Raw genomic sequence first — 13,973 nt, 5'->3', positions numbered from 1 at the left:
ACATCAGCCCCGCGCCGATCCACTGCCGAGCAGGAGCGGGCGGGGCCGCCCCCGGCCTCGCCAACCTTCCGGAGCCTCGTCGCCCCGGCCCCGGCGCTCTCCCCGCGGCGCCCGGCAGGGGTCGCTGCCGCAGGAGGCCCGCAGGCCGGCCGGGGCGCGGGAGGCGGGGCCGCGGCGGGCTCGGAGCCGGGCCATGGAGGAGTTTCACCCCCACAGCGACGAGGTGGGGGCGCCGGGGACTCGGTGGCGGGCGTTGAGCCAGCGGCCTCGGGGGGGCCCCGGCCCCGGCCCCGGCCCCGACCCCGGGAAATCGGGTCGCTGGAGCGTCCGTGTCCCGCAGCGCGGAGTCCGGGGGGCAGCGGCGAGTGTTGTATTCCCGGCGGCCCTGCCGCCGCCGCCTCCTCGCGGGGGGTCCCGGGGGCCGGAGCGGGCCCCCCGTGGCAGCCGCTGTGGTGTATTGAGCCGCCCGCCCTAGGGAGCAGTGACCGGAGCCCGGCTCGACCCGCGGCCGCACATTCCCGCCGGGAAGCCACTGGCGCCCCTGCGCTTGGTGCTGTGCGCCGCCGCCTGGCCCAGAAAGGCCCCTCTCCCCCTGGGCGGCTGCTGGGAAGAGAGTCACCCTGGGGCAAGGCTGGGGTCTAGCCGGGGGGAGTGGCAGGTACCCGCGGCTGCTTCTTGCTGCTCCCTTGACCCGAAGACGTAGAGCCCATAAGCTCCGTTGCTGGGGAGAAGGGATGAAAAAAATCACGCGCAATTAGGCCTCGGCCTCGCTGGGGAGGTGGGCTGAGCACACCAGGGTAGAAGTTTGTGTATGAAGTTCACTCTGAATAAATCCACACACGTGCTTTGTTCCCCCCCCCCCCCCCCGCCTCCCCGTGTACAAAGAGAATATGCTCTTAGCACAATTCTTGAGCTTTCAAAGAGTGCGGAGAAATTGAGAATGGCAAAATGGCTTTAGAGGGAGTGATTTCATTTAGGGCTGGTTCCCGCAACTGGAGCTGCTTGCACAGCCTCCTGCACCATGCACAAAGCCCTATTGATATATCACTAGCAGGGGTTCACCTGCACAACTTCAGTTTCAGGATGTGGCCTTTTAAGGATTAAGGGACAATCTTCTTAGAGCACAATGTTTATATTTCAAAAATAACCTTTGGAAACCTACAGGTTTAGTTCGCTACTGATATTTATGACAAGGTGGCAACCCCAAAGCACAAATCACAGAGTTCTTTGACAAGAAATGCAAAAAAACTTCTGGGCCCACTCTAAGAACAGTAAAGTGAATGACAAGACCTTATTTATTTCATTTTGCCATGTTGTTCCCCAGCCAGAGTAGAAGAATTAAACTAACCAGATTTAGTCTATTCAGCCGCACCGCTCCACTTCTAGGAACCACTAGAACAAAGCGAAAATGACGAGAATTAGTACTTTCTCATTTGGTAGGCTACTGTGCATCTTTCTGTCTGTAAAGACAGCGCCCAACACCAACGTGTTATATATTAGGTAAAGCATGTAGGGGAGTGGAGAGAGAAAGTAACATGTGGAATAAACTAATGGAGGGAAGGCAACAGAGAAGAAAAACAACAAAAGATGAGAAGGGAAAACCAGGAGACAAATGCAGAGAAGACTGGTGATTTAAATGAGGAAAAAAAAAATTCTGAATAAGTGATTTGGCATTCTAGTGCCTATAAAACAGTCAGCAGTTTTAGTACTAGGGATGCAATCCCCTGTTTTATGGTTTTCTGTTAAAATTTGTCACTAGGAATCCTCATTTCAATGGGAGCAGGCTTGGGATCCCTATGAAGGGAATTCAGTTCGGTCTTTTGTTCTGGTGGATATTCATGATGTGTAAGGCATGCCTAGAGGCATGGTATAAGAATCTTCTAGGATAGGGAAAAATGAGCTTGGACCCTGGTATCCAGGCCTCATCTTTTGAAATTTCTTTTTGAGGGGGTTGTAGCACAGGCATTAATGCCAGATGGCAGCTGTGTTGTGCTGGAGAATGGGGAGGTATTTTTAAAACTACTTTTGATCTAGTTTGGGTTTAAAGTACAATTTACCTGAGTGTGGTGCTTGTTCTATGCCTTTTCTAGTTGGGGTAAGGAAAACTAGATCCAAGTATTTCTTTTCTCCCCAGAATAATATGAAATGCTATAAGTAACTGATTATACTTTTCACTTTTTAAATTATAGATGACCTTCAATGCTGAGGAAGCCCACAACATCGTTAAGGAGGTAGGCTACGTTTAACAATTTTAGTGACTTGAATGAAATAAAAGAAAAAGCTGCAGGTCACTTTCAGTGATACTTCCACACTTTTAGCATACATGCATATTTATTTATTTATTAAATATAATTTTGGAATTAGTTTTGAAGACAGATTTTAGTGCCTTTTTATACAGGGAAAAGTAGGCTATGATGAATAGTCTATTATAGAATTTGTTAAATGTAACACCATGGCAACCAGCAACTGAATAGTGCAGAGCCTGTTGCTTACAGGTCCTGTGGAGTTCTGTAGGAGACAGTGTATTCAAATGAGATTTCCTGAAGGACTTTGCAGCCTCTGCATGTCCTGTCAAACTGCACATTTCAAAAAAACTGTTCCAGTATGCACAGCAAGCACAAAAACAATGTCAGATAAACTGTTCAGCTCTTTACACAGCCTTTCAAGGTAAGGACAAATACTGTACACTTTTTTTGAGGGGGGGAAGGGGCATCTAATACAGGGAATTAAGCCAAGCATCCATCCCCCATTTCAAAAGTTATCTAAAGCTACCATACTGTTGTCTAGCATTAATGCAGCTCTAAAAAGACTAGAAATCTTGAGAAGATTTATTTTGAATAAACATTCATAAAACAGTATAAAGTAATAAATGGAAGCCAACAGCCCTGTCTTTCTTCCTGTATGTTGCACAGTGTATAAGGGTTGATCAAAACTAGCTAAGGGGTTTGATCCTGCTTGTTCTCAGGGCATAGGCTTCCTAAATAACTTCATTGGGAGTTGAGTGCATGGGGTTTACATCACTGGGTCTAAAAATTGTACACAGTCTCATTTAATTATGTAGACCTTTTTCAGATGTTAATTTCTTTACAATTTAAGATTGGTCAATATATTTAGTCCCAACATGTGAATTCACATGACTTGATTTCTTTATGACAGAGGTTGCAATTTAATAAGAATTAGAAGGGATTAAATTTATAGATTCATAGATACTAAGGTCAGAAGGGACCATTCTGATCATGTAGTCCTACCTCCTGCACAACGCAGGACACAGAATCTTACCCACCCACTCCTACGAAAAACCTCACCTATGTCTGAGCTATTGAAGTCCTCAAATCGTGGTTTAAAGACTTCAAGGAGCAGAGAATCCTCCCTCAAGTGACCCATGCCCCATGCTACAACATTAGTCTCAACATGTGCATTCACATGACTTGATTCCTTTATGACAGAGGTTGCAATTTAATAAGAATTAGAAGGGATTAAATTTACAGAGAATGCTTTCAGTTTTTCACCATTTTAAATTTACCCTGTCGGGTTAAACTAGTGTGTATTGTTTCCATTGGATATGTTCCTTTACTGAAAGGTTGTTTTTTTTTTATGTTCTAGTAGCATTTAGAAACCCATACTGCACTTCAAAACAAAAGCAGTGACACCTCAGCATTCCAGGCAGCCACAGTCTATCAGTAGGAGTAATGGGAAATTTTAGTTCCCTCACTGTGAAATAAACTCAGATGTTCACTTGACAAAATTGTTAGAACATATTTAATAGCAAAAAAACACATTAAGGTTGCTGGGTGGTATGTGATCCTGTTGCAGAACGCTGAGTTGAGCAAAACTCCAACTGTATTTCCTGGTTTTCATAAGAGTTAAGGTTGCCCAGGCATTAGACCTTAACACTGCCCTCTTTCAGCAATGCCCCAATATACCCAAATAATTTACCTTTACTCTGCCAACCCCACAGTTGCTGAAATACCCATTCTTTGTCTGCTTTCACAACTCATTCATTCTCACCCACAGAACTCCATCTAACACTATTAAAGGACAAAAAGAAAAAAATGATTGCACACGCCACCTTCCCTATGTTCCCCTGGAGCTGGCAGTAGCCAATGGGAGTTATTTGTATACACTCCAGGTGCAGTCAGTGTGTTATGTATATCTGTGCTAAATGGTGGAGGCACTCATAGGGCCTGTTTGGTAAAGGTGTGTTCGGGATATGATGATGTTTGGATTATTTTGAAGTGCGTAGTAAAGCTTTGATTGTAATTTGAGGAGATCTTTGTTTTGCACCCTTTGTGCATGAGCTGCATGTATACCTGTAGAATACGGTATGCATTATTTCAGGGCAAAATTGCACGTTATACACTTTACAGGGCACAGGGGTTTTATTACAAAGGGTATTATTGTCAGTAGTGAGCTGGAAGAGCAGTCTAAGCATTTATTATCTACATGCACTCTAGGAAAAGTGAGTGTGGTCAGTGTCAGGTGTAGCTGTACTGAATGTTGGCGACTGTAATTAGCTCTGCTTGGTAGAGATGTATTTGTGAGATCTATGGATTACTTTTGAGGTGTATGACAGAGCTCTGGTTGTGATAAGAAGAGATCAGTGCTTTCCACTGTTTCATGAATGAGGAAGGGGAAGAGGTGTATGTGCACCTTCAGGATGCAGTATGCATCATTGTGTAGATTATGTTGGTAAAGGACTTTTATAACAAAGGATATTGTCAGCAGAATATGACATGGTAGAATGAGAGGAATGTAATGCTTTAATGATGGTTAAGTGAAAGTATGTTTGAGATGGTATCCTGTGAGTTGTAAAAGCCTGTGAAGTGGTTCTTATAAACATGTGGTATTCTTTCTGGGGAATTGGCTAAGTGTATGAGTGTAGACCAGGATCTGGAACCTCCTGAATCTTATAGTGCCAAAGGCCAGTGTGAGTATTAGGGATGTAAAAGTTTAACCGGATAACCGATAAGCATTATCTGTTTTATTGGTTTCGGTTAATGATTAAACTCACCCCTTCCCCGCCCCCGAACCCAGGATTCCGGCCCATGGCCAGGTCCTGTGTAAAATGTGGGGGTGCTGCAGCACCCCCTGCACCGCTAGTTCCTCGGTTAAACATTTAACAGTGTAACCGATACCATTTTAATCAGTCACATGGTTACTTTTTTAACCGCTTTTACATTCCTAATGAGTATGTTTTATGTGCATACTGAGGCATTGCTTGAAGAGGGTAGATGGAAGGTGGTATTGGACAACCTTTGTCTCCCTCTCCCACTTTGTCCTTTCATAATGTTAGCTGGATTCCTGGGGATTAGTCAGTGGATTGTAAAAGCTTGTACATTTCAACAATTCTTAGGGTGGTATAGTAAAAGTTACATGTGTTAACGAGGCATATTGGGTTATTTCTGAAAGAGGGCACAATTAAGGTTGCATGGTCAACCTTAATTACATTTCCTAGTTTTCAGACGTTTGAGGTTTACTCCACTGAGTGTTCTGGAAGGGGACTATCTACCACAAAGTAAACAATGCTAATACAGAGTTAAAGTTTTTTACTATTGAATTTCATAGTTTTTTTTTTTTTTAACAGGAAAAGATATATTGGTGGTAGGGTTAATAGTCATTTAGGCAGTTGTACACATATCCCACAATTTGCATACCAAGCCAGCCAGCCCATTGCTATCCTACCATTCCCATCCCCCCACACGCACACCCCAGCTGGACCCCACTAGCCCTGCTGTGGCACACCTTCCCAGCCATATCCCTGACCTATTCACTGCATTTCCCCCCTGTAACCAGGCCCCCTTCCCACTACTGTACCCAGTCTCCCCTACTTGTGGTGGTGGGAATGTCTCCCTGAAGTCTTCACACCTTGGTATACAAAAGTTTCTATTGCTGTTACTTCCCCCCACCCCCTCATAACCCAACTCATTTGCAGTGCCTGGAGTTAAAAACAAACTGTGTTACAGCGGAATGGTGTTTCTGTTTAGGTTTCAGAATGGTTGGAGGGTGGAGTTTGTGGCAGGGCCAGCAAGATAAATGTTTTTCTATTCCAAAATACAGACAGTTTTATGTTTGAGAGAAAGATCCTCTGACCCCATCCAGTAAAAGTACTCAAGCTTCCAAAATGGTGAGGTTTCAGAGATCATAATATTTCTGTGCAATACAGTAGATATTTTTTGGTCAGCCATGAATCATCCATTTTCCTGATTAATCTTCTTTCAACACTTATTAATAGCTTTCATCTTATTGGTGTAGCAATTATGCTGACGCTCAGCCAAATCAGAAAACTATCACAGTCCCCGGACACAAATCTCTGATGTGGTTCCAATCTGCTCTTATACATTGTATAAGGTGAACACCAGGAATAAGAGCCGGATCATTTCCATCCAAGTCAATTGCCACAGTGTCGGGTAAATCACAGCCTCAAATCACTGGTTCACACACCACAAAGTGGGCAAAACACAATGCCAATGCAGGCCACCTGTCTCAACCCAAATCAACCTTCTCCTGGTGTACACCTTGCTGTCTGGGAAACTTCTGCAACCTTGTGATCCAGGAATTGCCCAGAATCCGTATGTTGACAACTCTGGCAACACGCATTCCTTTTCTCTCAGCAGTCAAGGTACCTGCACTGTTAGTTCCAAACGTCCATGCTGTGTCTTTGGAAACCACATTAACCTTCCCCCAACATCAGGAAGCTACCTCTTGCTCCTGTGCTGCCCCCTCAGAGCTGCAACCCCCTCCCCTGCCCCAAAGTTCTGTCTCCTCCCCACCTGATATAACGAAACTTTGGTTAGATTACCTGCTGACCTAACAGCAAGCACGGTAAAACCGCCCCATAAAATAAAAACACATAAAAGACACCTTGTAGCTAGCAACATGAGTTATTAAATCTTTATTGTGTAGATGTACAAAGCTTCAGACTAGAAACTTCAGGTTCAAAGGAATGTGTGGACATAAATGCTCTGGGCAAGCATAAAGTAGCTGCATAATAACCCTCTCACTTTTTCCCCCTTTATTGGTGCATGTTAGCTATAATCCTTTCAGGCAACACATCTGTGCAAGGGTCTTGAACATGTTTTTAAATACCCTTTCTCAATTTGGGTTCCCGTGCACCCTTTCTCACTTAGAGGGTGCCATGCACTACCTTTATAAATCAGATTGAAACCATTTTGTCCCACATCACATCAATTGTTTGGTCCCTAGCTCTGTTTTAAAAAAAGCTAGAAACAAAAATGGCTATTTTTTCCTCAAATTACTTCAAATTATCTGACTAAGCATGTCGATTTTAAGAAAGCTTGACTTTTAAACAGAAGACATGTTGCAGTCTTAACTATTTAAAAGTCTTTTCTGCAATACGTTTCTACTGACAGCTTCACTTTACCACATCAGTTGTACCTTTGAGCTAGACAGACAAATATATAGTAAATCTCCCAGCATCTATGGATTCTGAATTATATTTTATTTCCCAATTCAGCAACTGATATGCAGTGAGCTAAATTGATTTCAAATGGTTATTCTAAGATACTCAGTTGCCCTGCAAGTGTTCTGGGATTGTTTAGTAAATATTTGGAGTTACTCTATTAAACATGGTTTGTTTTGAGACATTTCATATTGATGTACTACTAGTGCAATTGATTTTTCTCTATTTATAGTGCATAGAAGGGATTTTGGGCAAGGTAGATTACAATCACAACAAAGTCAATCAATGGACTGCAACTATAGTGGAGCAATCTTTAACACATCTGGTAAAACTAGGAAAAACATACAAATACATTGGTAAGTATCAGTATCCATACTTTCCCTTATACAATTCAGATGAGTAATTGCTGGGAAGAATTTGTTTTCAAGCTAGGGGGTACTTTGAAGTTTAAAAACATACCCTCTTAGTTTTCTCCTGTACTGTAACCCCCCTTTCTTCCCCCAGTGATTAGGAACTGAAAAAATGTCCTTATTATTTCATTGTGTTTGCGCTTAATCACTTAGACATTTATATGCAACAAAACTGTGGCAGTTTTTTCATTTTTACTTGATGCTAAATGCTGTTAGTGTGCCTAGCCTTGTATAAGACATACAGTAGAGACGATCCCTTCCCAAAGGAGCTAAATCTGAGAATCGTCTTTCCTGTTTCTCTTTTTTTAAAAAAAAACAAAAGAAAAAAAGATGGGAAAGTTAAAAAAAAAACTTCAAATTTATTACATCTGGTCAAAAAAATTTCTCACAATTTCAGAAGGTAGGTTGTATTAATCTAAATCCTTACCAAAAGGATTTTAGAAATATTTGTACTTGAGGTTTACTGTACAGTATACACCCTTTTAGAGGCTGTTCAATTGATTGAATCCTAAAGAGTAGATTGTGTCCACTGTTTTCAGGGATGCACATGTGGAGGAGAAGTTAAAAGGGAAAAAAGTACATTCTATGCCCACTGTGGCCCGTATGTGTGGGCTGGACACAGTGGCAGGGCAGGTCTTCCCTTTGAGAGGGTGCAAGGACTCCTTCCAGCTCGTGCTGATGCTGGCACTTGCTTCTTCAAAGGCAGCTGGACCATGCTTGATGCTGCACCCACTTAAAAGATGGTGTAAGACTACATGCTGCTTCTGCTCAGAGGAGTTTCAAAAAGCACCATCTGTGTCAGGCACAATTCCTCCTGCAGCTCGCACTGGGACAGTGTGCCTTCACACCAGCTTGGTGAATGGCTGTGCCTTCAAGTGTAAATTAATTTTAAATATTTTAAAAGATAATTAGGGAATTTAGTCATACAAATGAGCTTTCTGGGAAAGGAGTTATTTACATACCACTAGGGTTATGTCTACACTGTGAGCTAGGGGTCTGATTCCTCTGCTTGTGTATACATACGCATGCTAGCTCTCTGAGAGCTACCATGAGTATAAATAGCAGTGTAGCCACAGTAGCAGCGGCATGGCTGAACCTGAAACCAGTGGCTATGTACTCAGCCATGACTCCACTGCCACTATCTGTGCTACTACCTAGCCTAGAAGATATCTAAACAATTACTCCAAAAATGATAGATCAGTATTTAGACACTTTCAGTAGACTTCATATTAAAAATCTTAGTATTAAGATTTTTAAAGGGATGTTGCATAATAGCTTTCCTGGTTTTGAGACCTAGTTAGAAGGTAACTGAAGGCTTGTAGGACAGTAAAATGAGAGCTTGTATATAACAGTGTGATATAACAAATACATAAAGGGAAGAGGCTGCCATTCTTGTTTTGTTACTAAATGAATGCGTCTTGGCTGTGTTTTGAGGCTTCCAATTACAGTATATGTTTCAAGATGGTAGTTTCACTCGGTCTGCAGATTCATCAGTCTTGTTTTATTAATGAAAAAAACTGATTTTATTACTTTGTCCTTCAGTAACCTGTGCAGTGATGCAGAAGAGCGGAGCTGGTCTGCACACAGCAAGCTCATGCTTTTGGGATACCACAACTGATGGTAAGTTTCTCTCATTCAGATTCAAGTCAAATAAAAGACAGTGAATGTGCTACCTGTTGCTCAGCTGTGTTACAAATAGTATTTTTAGCAGTTTGAAGGGTTGATTACAAAAAGCCATCAACTCCAGAACTGGAAGCCTTGGATGCATTTTCAACAGATACCCCCCGGATTGAATGAATAATGGATGGAGAACACTGGGGTATGACAAAATTAGCAATACCAGTGGAGCTATCTTCAGTATGAAAGAAAGATTGTGCAAATTAGTCCCTATAGAAGATCTTCAATTGTAGGGACACTGACTTAATTAGTAGTGTGTGCTCTAAATGTAAATTTGCAATCCTGAATGTCTGCCTACTTATTATAAATGGACTGCCCTACTCTAAGAGAAGCTGACACGAATAAAGAATTGGCTTTTTTTTTTTTTTAAAGCTAAAGCAGTAATAGTTTGACTAATGTTGTTATAGCTTTTATTTCTTTCTTGCAGTCAGTTGCCACGTTCCTTTATTTTATTAACTTCTGCATTATTTCCAAGATCCCCCATTTCAGTTCACAGTGTGGTGTGGTAAGATTATTAGAATGGTTTCAAGCCTGCCAAGACAGTTTCTTCAAGTACTGTAGAAAGGACTTAAAATGAAGTACCAGGATTCTGTTGTAAAAAAGGTTAAAAGGCTGCATTTAAAACACAAGACAGACTTGAGTCATTAGTTAGAAAATAGGTTCCAATAAATAAGTACATTCAGGTCAGAGTTTGTATTGGGGTATGTATATATTGTTGGCTTTATAAATGTCAGAGCAGCAGCTTCTTTTGCTGATTTCCCATTATGTCCAGGTAAATAAAATCACATATTCTTATCTATGTTCTTAATGTCATAAGTGTAGTATGAGTTTATTCTTATTTTGCCATGGAAGATTCTTTTACATACAAAAGAACCAAAAAGTATATAAAAGGATTTGAAAATATTGATTCATTGGCTGAACATGGAGGGAGGGGGAATTCCTTGTTGGCAGGGTGCCAAGAACTTTTTTAAATCAATGTTTTTAAAAACTCATTCTGAACTAATCTTCTCTCCCTGTGACTGTGCTAGGTAGGCTTTGAGCTTAAGTAACTATCAAATGCTATATGTTGAATGATAAGGAAGAACAAGGAATGATTCTCTGACATCAGGAAAATTATTAGTTCATGAGGACAGGAGGAAGTCCTTAATCAGAGCTTATCACTCCATTCTTACACCCCATAACTATTTACATTTCTCGGCTCTTTAGCTGCAGAATCAAAAGTTGGAGGAAAAGCTGTTTTTCTCCAGGTTTATAGAGAGAACTTAATTTGTTTTATTATATTGGAGTTTTTATCTTATTTAAAACTAAGTTTATTAGTAAATAGTAGTATGTGTAAGTTTGATGCAGTTTTGATGGTATTAGTTTCTGTATTCCAAAGAGAAAAAGGTAAGAGTAAATTCATCTTTATGGAGAGGATTACAAATTCCTAGTATATTTCCTCTGAGAAATGAGTATCTGAGAGGTTTTTTTTATTCTAAATTTCTGGTCTTTTGCACTGAAATGTAATGGAATTTAACAAAGACAGTATGGGAAGCAAGTTTATTTTCTGATCTTTTTTTTAATTATCTTTTAGGTACCTGCACAGTGAGATGGGAAAACCGGACTATGAACTGCATTGTCAATGTTTTTGCCATTGCTGTTGTCCTGTAGCTGACTGGAGTACAAATATTAAGTTACACCAAAGCCTTTAAGATCAGAAAGTATCAAAATCTCAAAGCATATTGCCATTATATAATACTGTTTGTGCACTAAAGAAAAAGGTATGAACATGCTGTAAAGTCCACTACACAAAGTGTACATTCTGAGCAAATTCTTTCAATTTAACTTGTGACAACTGGCTTTTTTTAAGAAAATTTTAGCAATTTAAATATTCCAGATTGATGATATGTTAAACTGGAGATGCCATGATACTAATCAAATGAAAATAAGGATATTTGGGTCAAAAGATTACATCTGTAATTCAAGTGAAGGTGTGACTAGCACAAGTAGGCATACCCATGCTTGCCTTAATCTAGGTTGCACAATAGTATAGATGTGACTGCACTGGCTAGCTGCCTAAATACAAACCCATGAGTGAGCCCGGGTATGTACTCAGGTTGCTAGCCCATACAGAAACCTGTGCCATCATGTCTACACTATTGTTATCCATACTAGCTAGATTTAAAAAAAACAACACAGGCATGCCTTCCCACACTACAATGACACCTTCACCTGCAGTATAGACATAGGCAAACTGATACTTTACTCACAGAGAGATGGAATAATCTAATCAGCAGAAGGGAGATGAAAGGATACAAGCATTAAGAAACAGCAAGATTAAAATGCAGTTGGGAACAGACTAGGAATATATTACATTTACAATATTCCTTGTGTTGAATGATAAGTATGAGAGCCTCATATCTGATTAAACAAGGCTATTTCTGTATTATGCATTGATGCTGTATGGACACCACAGTTAACCGATCAAGCGTAAAAAGCCCAAACAACTTATACATTTATGCTTTTCTGCCTGGGGGACAAAATGATTTCATCATGCCAAAGCATTTATTTCTTCAGTGTACTCTAGTCCTTTTAAAGGGTATGATCTTTTTTCAAATACCATTTGGAACGTTGTCATTGAATTAAGTGGAAACATGATTGAGTTCATTGTTCATTAGCACTCAGTGCCTATGAATACATATTTCTTAAGAAGAATTCACCAAATTATAAAACTAGTTTAATCTGACCTAACCTGATTGGTTCAGTGACTAGAAGACTGTAGGAAAACTCATGACATGAGCACCTGGCACATTCCTGATCCAGTTTAAGTAGGTGTCTTTCCTAACAAAGGACCCAATTCTACACCTGTTGACCTCAGTAGAATTAGAGTTGGGCCTTGCTTTAAATAACTTTGAGCAATCAATCATGTAGAGCTAAATAAATGAGTTTGTGTAGGTACGAGATGCCCATGTTTTTAAAAGAGCCTTATTCTCTCTAAGTACAAATACATGATACAGAACATATCCTTATATTTATAAAGTATTGCCTATACTCCAACTATAAAATTGTGTAATAACTATGGAGTAATAAGTATAAAATAATTAAAAATTAGTGACATAGCTAAGGCCTCCATCTTGCAAACATTCACACATGCTCAGCTCACTGATATGAGCAATCCTATTGACTTACATGAGACATTCACAGGATTAGTAAAAAAATTTTGTGTATGTAAGCAATTGCAGGATTGGGGTCTACATTTTAGTCAATGCATAAATTATGTCAATTTTGAAGTATTTGTATTGATTATAAAAAGATCTAAGTTGTTGCTGCCATTGAGTGGCAGCCATTTTAAGTTCTGGCATATCTCAAACAACACTTAAAGATTTTTTTCTTATTTACTACCTAGTCTAAAGATATTCAATAACTATCTAATAGTTGCTATAAATCTGCTTTGCATTTTAACATGGACTTTGAAAGCACTGCTTCAATTTTATGCAATTCTGATTTATTTATTTTTAATTATTTTTCACAGTCACTCTGATTTGGTCAAATGGCAAATATGTCCTTAAAAAAAAAAAAGTTATAACAACCCTGGTTCTTCAAACTGTATTGGAAATTACTACAAGACTCAAAAAGTTAGAACCTACATACATCTAGAATACACAATGCTAGTTCAAAATCCGATGCTTGGCAGGCATAAATAAAATAGAATTCAGCCTTTATATGAGCACAAATAGAGTCAAGCGCTAAAATATTGCATTTGTCTAGGAGGCAGGTATAGTGTGAAAACATTTGCATGGTGCACTGAATTTCAGATATATAATAAAGTAAATTAAGAAAGATTATTTGGTTTAGGGCAAGATGTGGATGGGTAAAAATATTGGGATAGCTTCTATCCCATTAATGTTATAAGCTTTAGCTGCCATGACTGGAATAAATATTCCTAATAGCCATTAACTTTGTTAGTCTTTTTTGCTGTATTTGAAGATAAGATATGAAGTGATATCTTATTTGGTGTAACTAGGTTTGGTGGAGTTCTACTATGGAAAAGCTCACTAAACAATTTTAAAATATTGATTGTTGTAAAGTTACTTCATTTTGTTTCTACCAAAAATAAAGATGGTTTGCCTTGGCTGCATTTACCTTTGGTAGGATCAGATCATCATAGATAGCAGCTTGCTACTATACTTCTTCCTCCATCTTGTATTATTTTTATAAGTGAAGCATGTTATTACAGGTGCAGAGATATTTTGGAAACTATGGATCTGTCCTGGCAAGTGTCCCAAAATTCAGGGAGTAGTGCCGATTTCTCATATCTCTCCCCAACATTACATTCATCCTCTTACTGCCTTTCATACTATTTTACAAGATAACCTTTATTGGATCAAAAAATTACCTTCATTACAGAAACTTCAGGACCAGAGCACTTTAGTCTACATTGTTTAATTGTTGACCTATTAGAAGACATTATCTACTTTGTACTTATT

General features: G+C 40.0%; 1 protein-coding gene across 1 annotated transcript; it reads left to right on the top strand.

The window, feature by feature from the left end:
• The first annotated feature begins 95 nt into the window (after positions 1-95).
• DYNLT3 (dynein light chain Tctex-type 3) lies at positions 96-13,624 on the top strand. Its single transcript, XM_038381438.2, has 5 exons — positions 96-223; positions 2,190-2,231; positions 7,653-7,776; positions 9,373-9,450; positions 11,081-13,624. The coding sequence occupies exons 1-5, from the start codon at positions 194-196 to the stop codon at positions 11,155-11,157; spliced, it is 351 nt and encodes a 116-aa protein (XP_038237366.1). The 5' UTR covers positions 96-193; the 3' UTR covers positions 11,158-13,624.
• The last annotated feature ends 349 nt before the right edge of the window (positions 13,625-13,973 follow it).

This window comes from Dermochelys coriacea, chromosome 1 (genome assembly GCF_009764565.3).
Source record: "Dermochelys coriacea isolate rDerCor1 chromosome 1, rDerCor1.pri.v4, whole genome shotgun sequence".
Lineage (NCBI taxonomy): Eukaryota > Metazoa > Chordata > Testudines > Dermochelyidae > Dermochelys > Dermochelys coriacea.
This window is presented reverse-complemented; position numbering and strand designations above follow the sequence as displayed.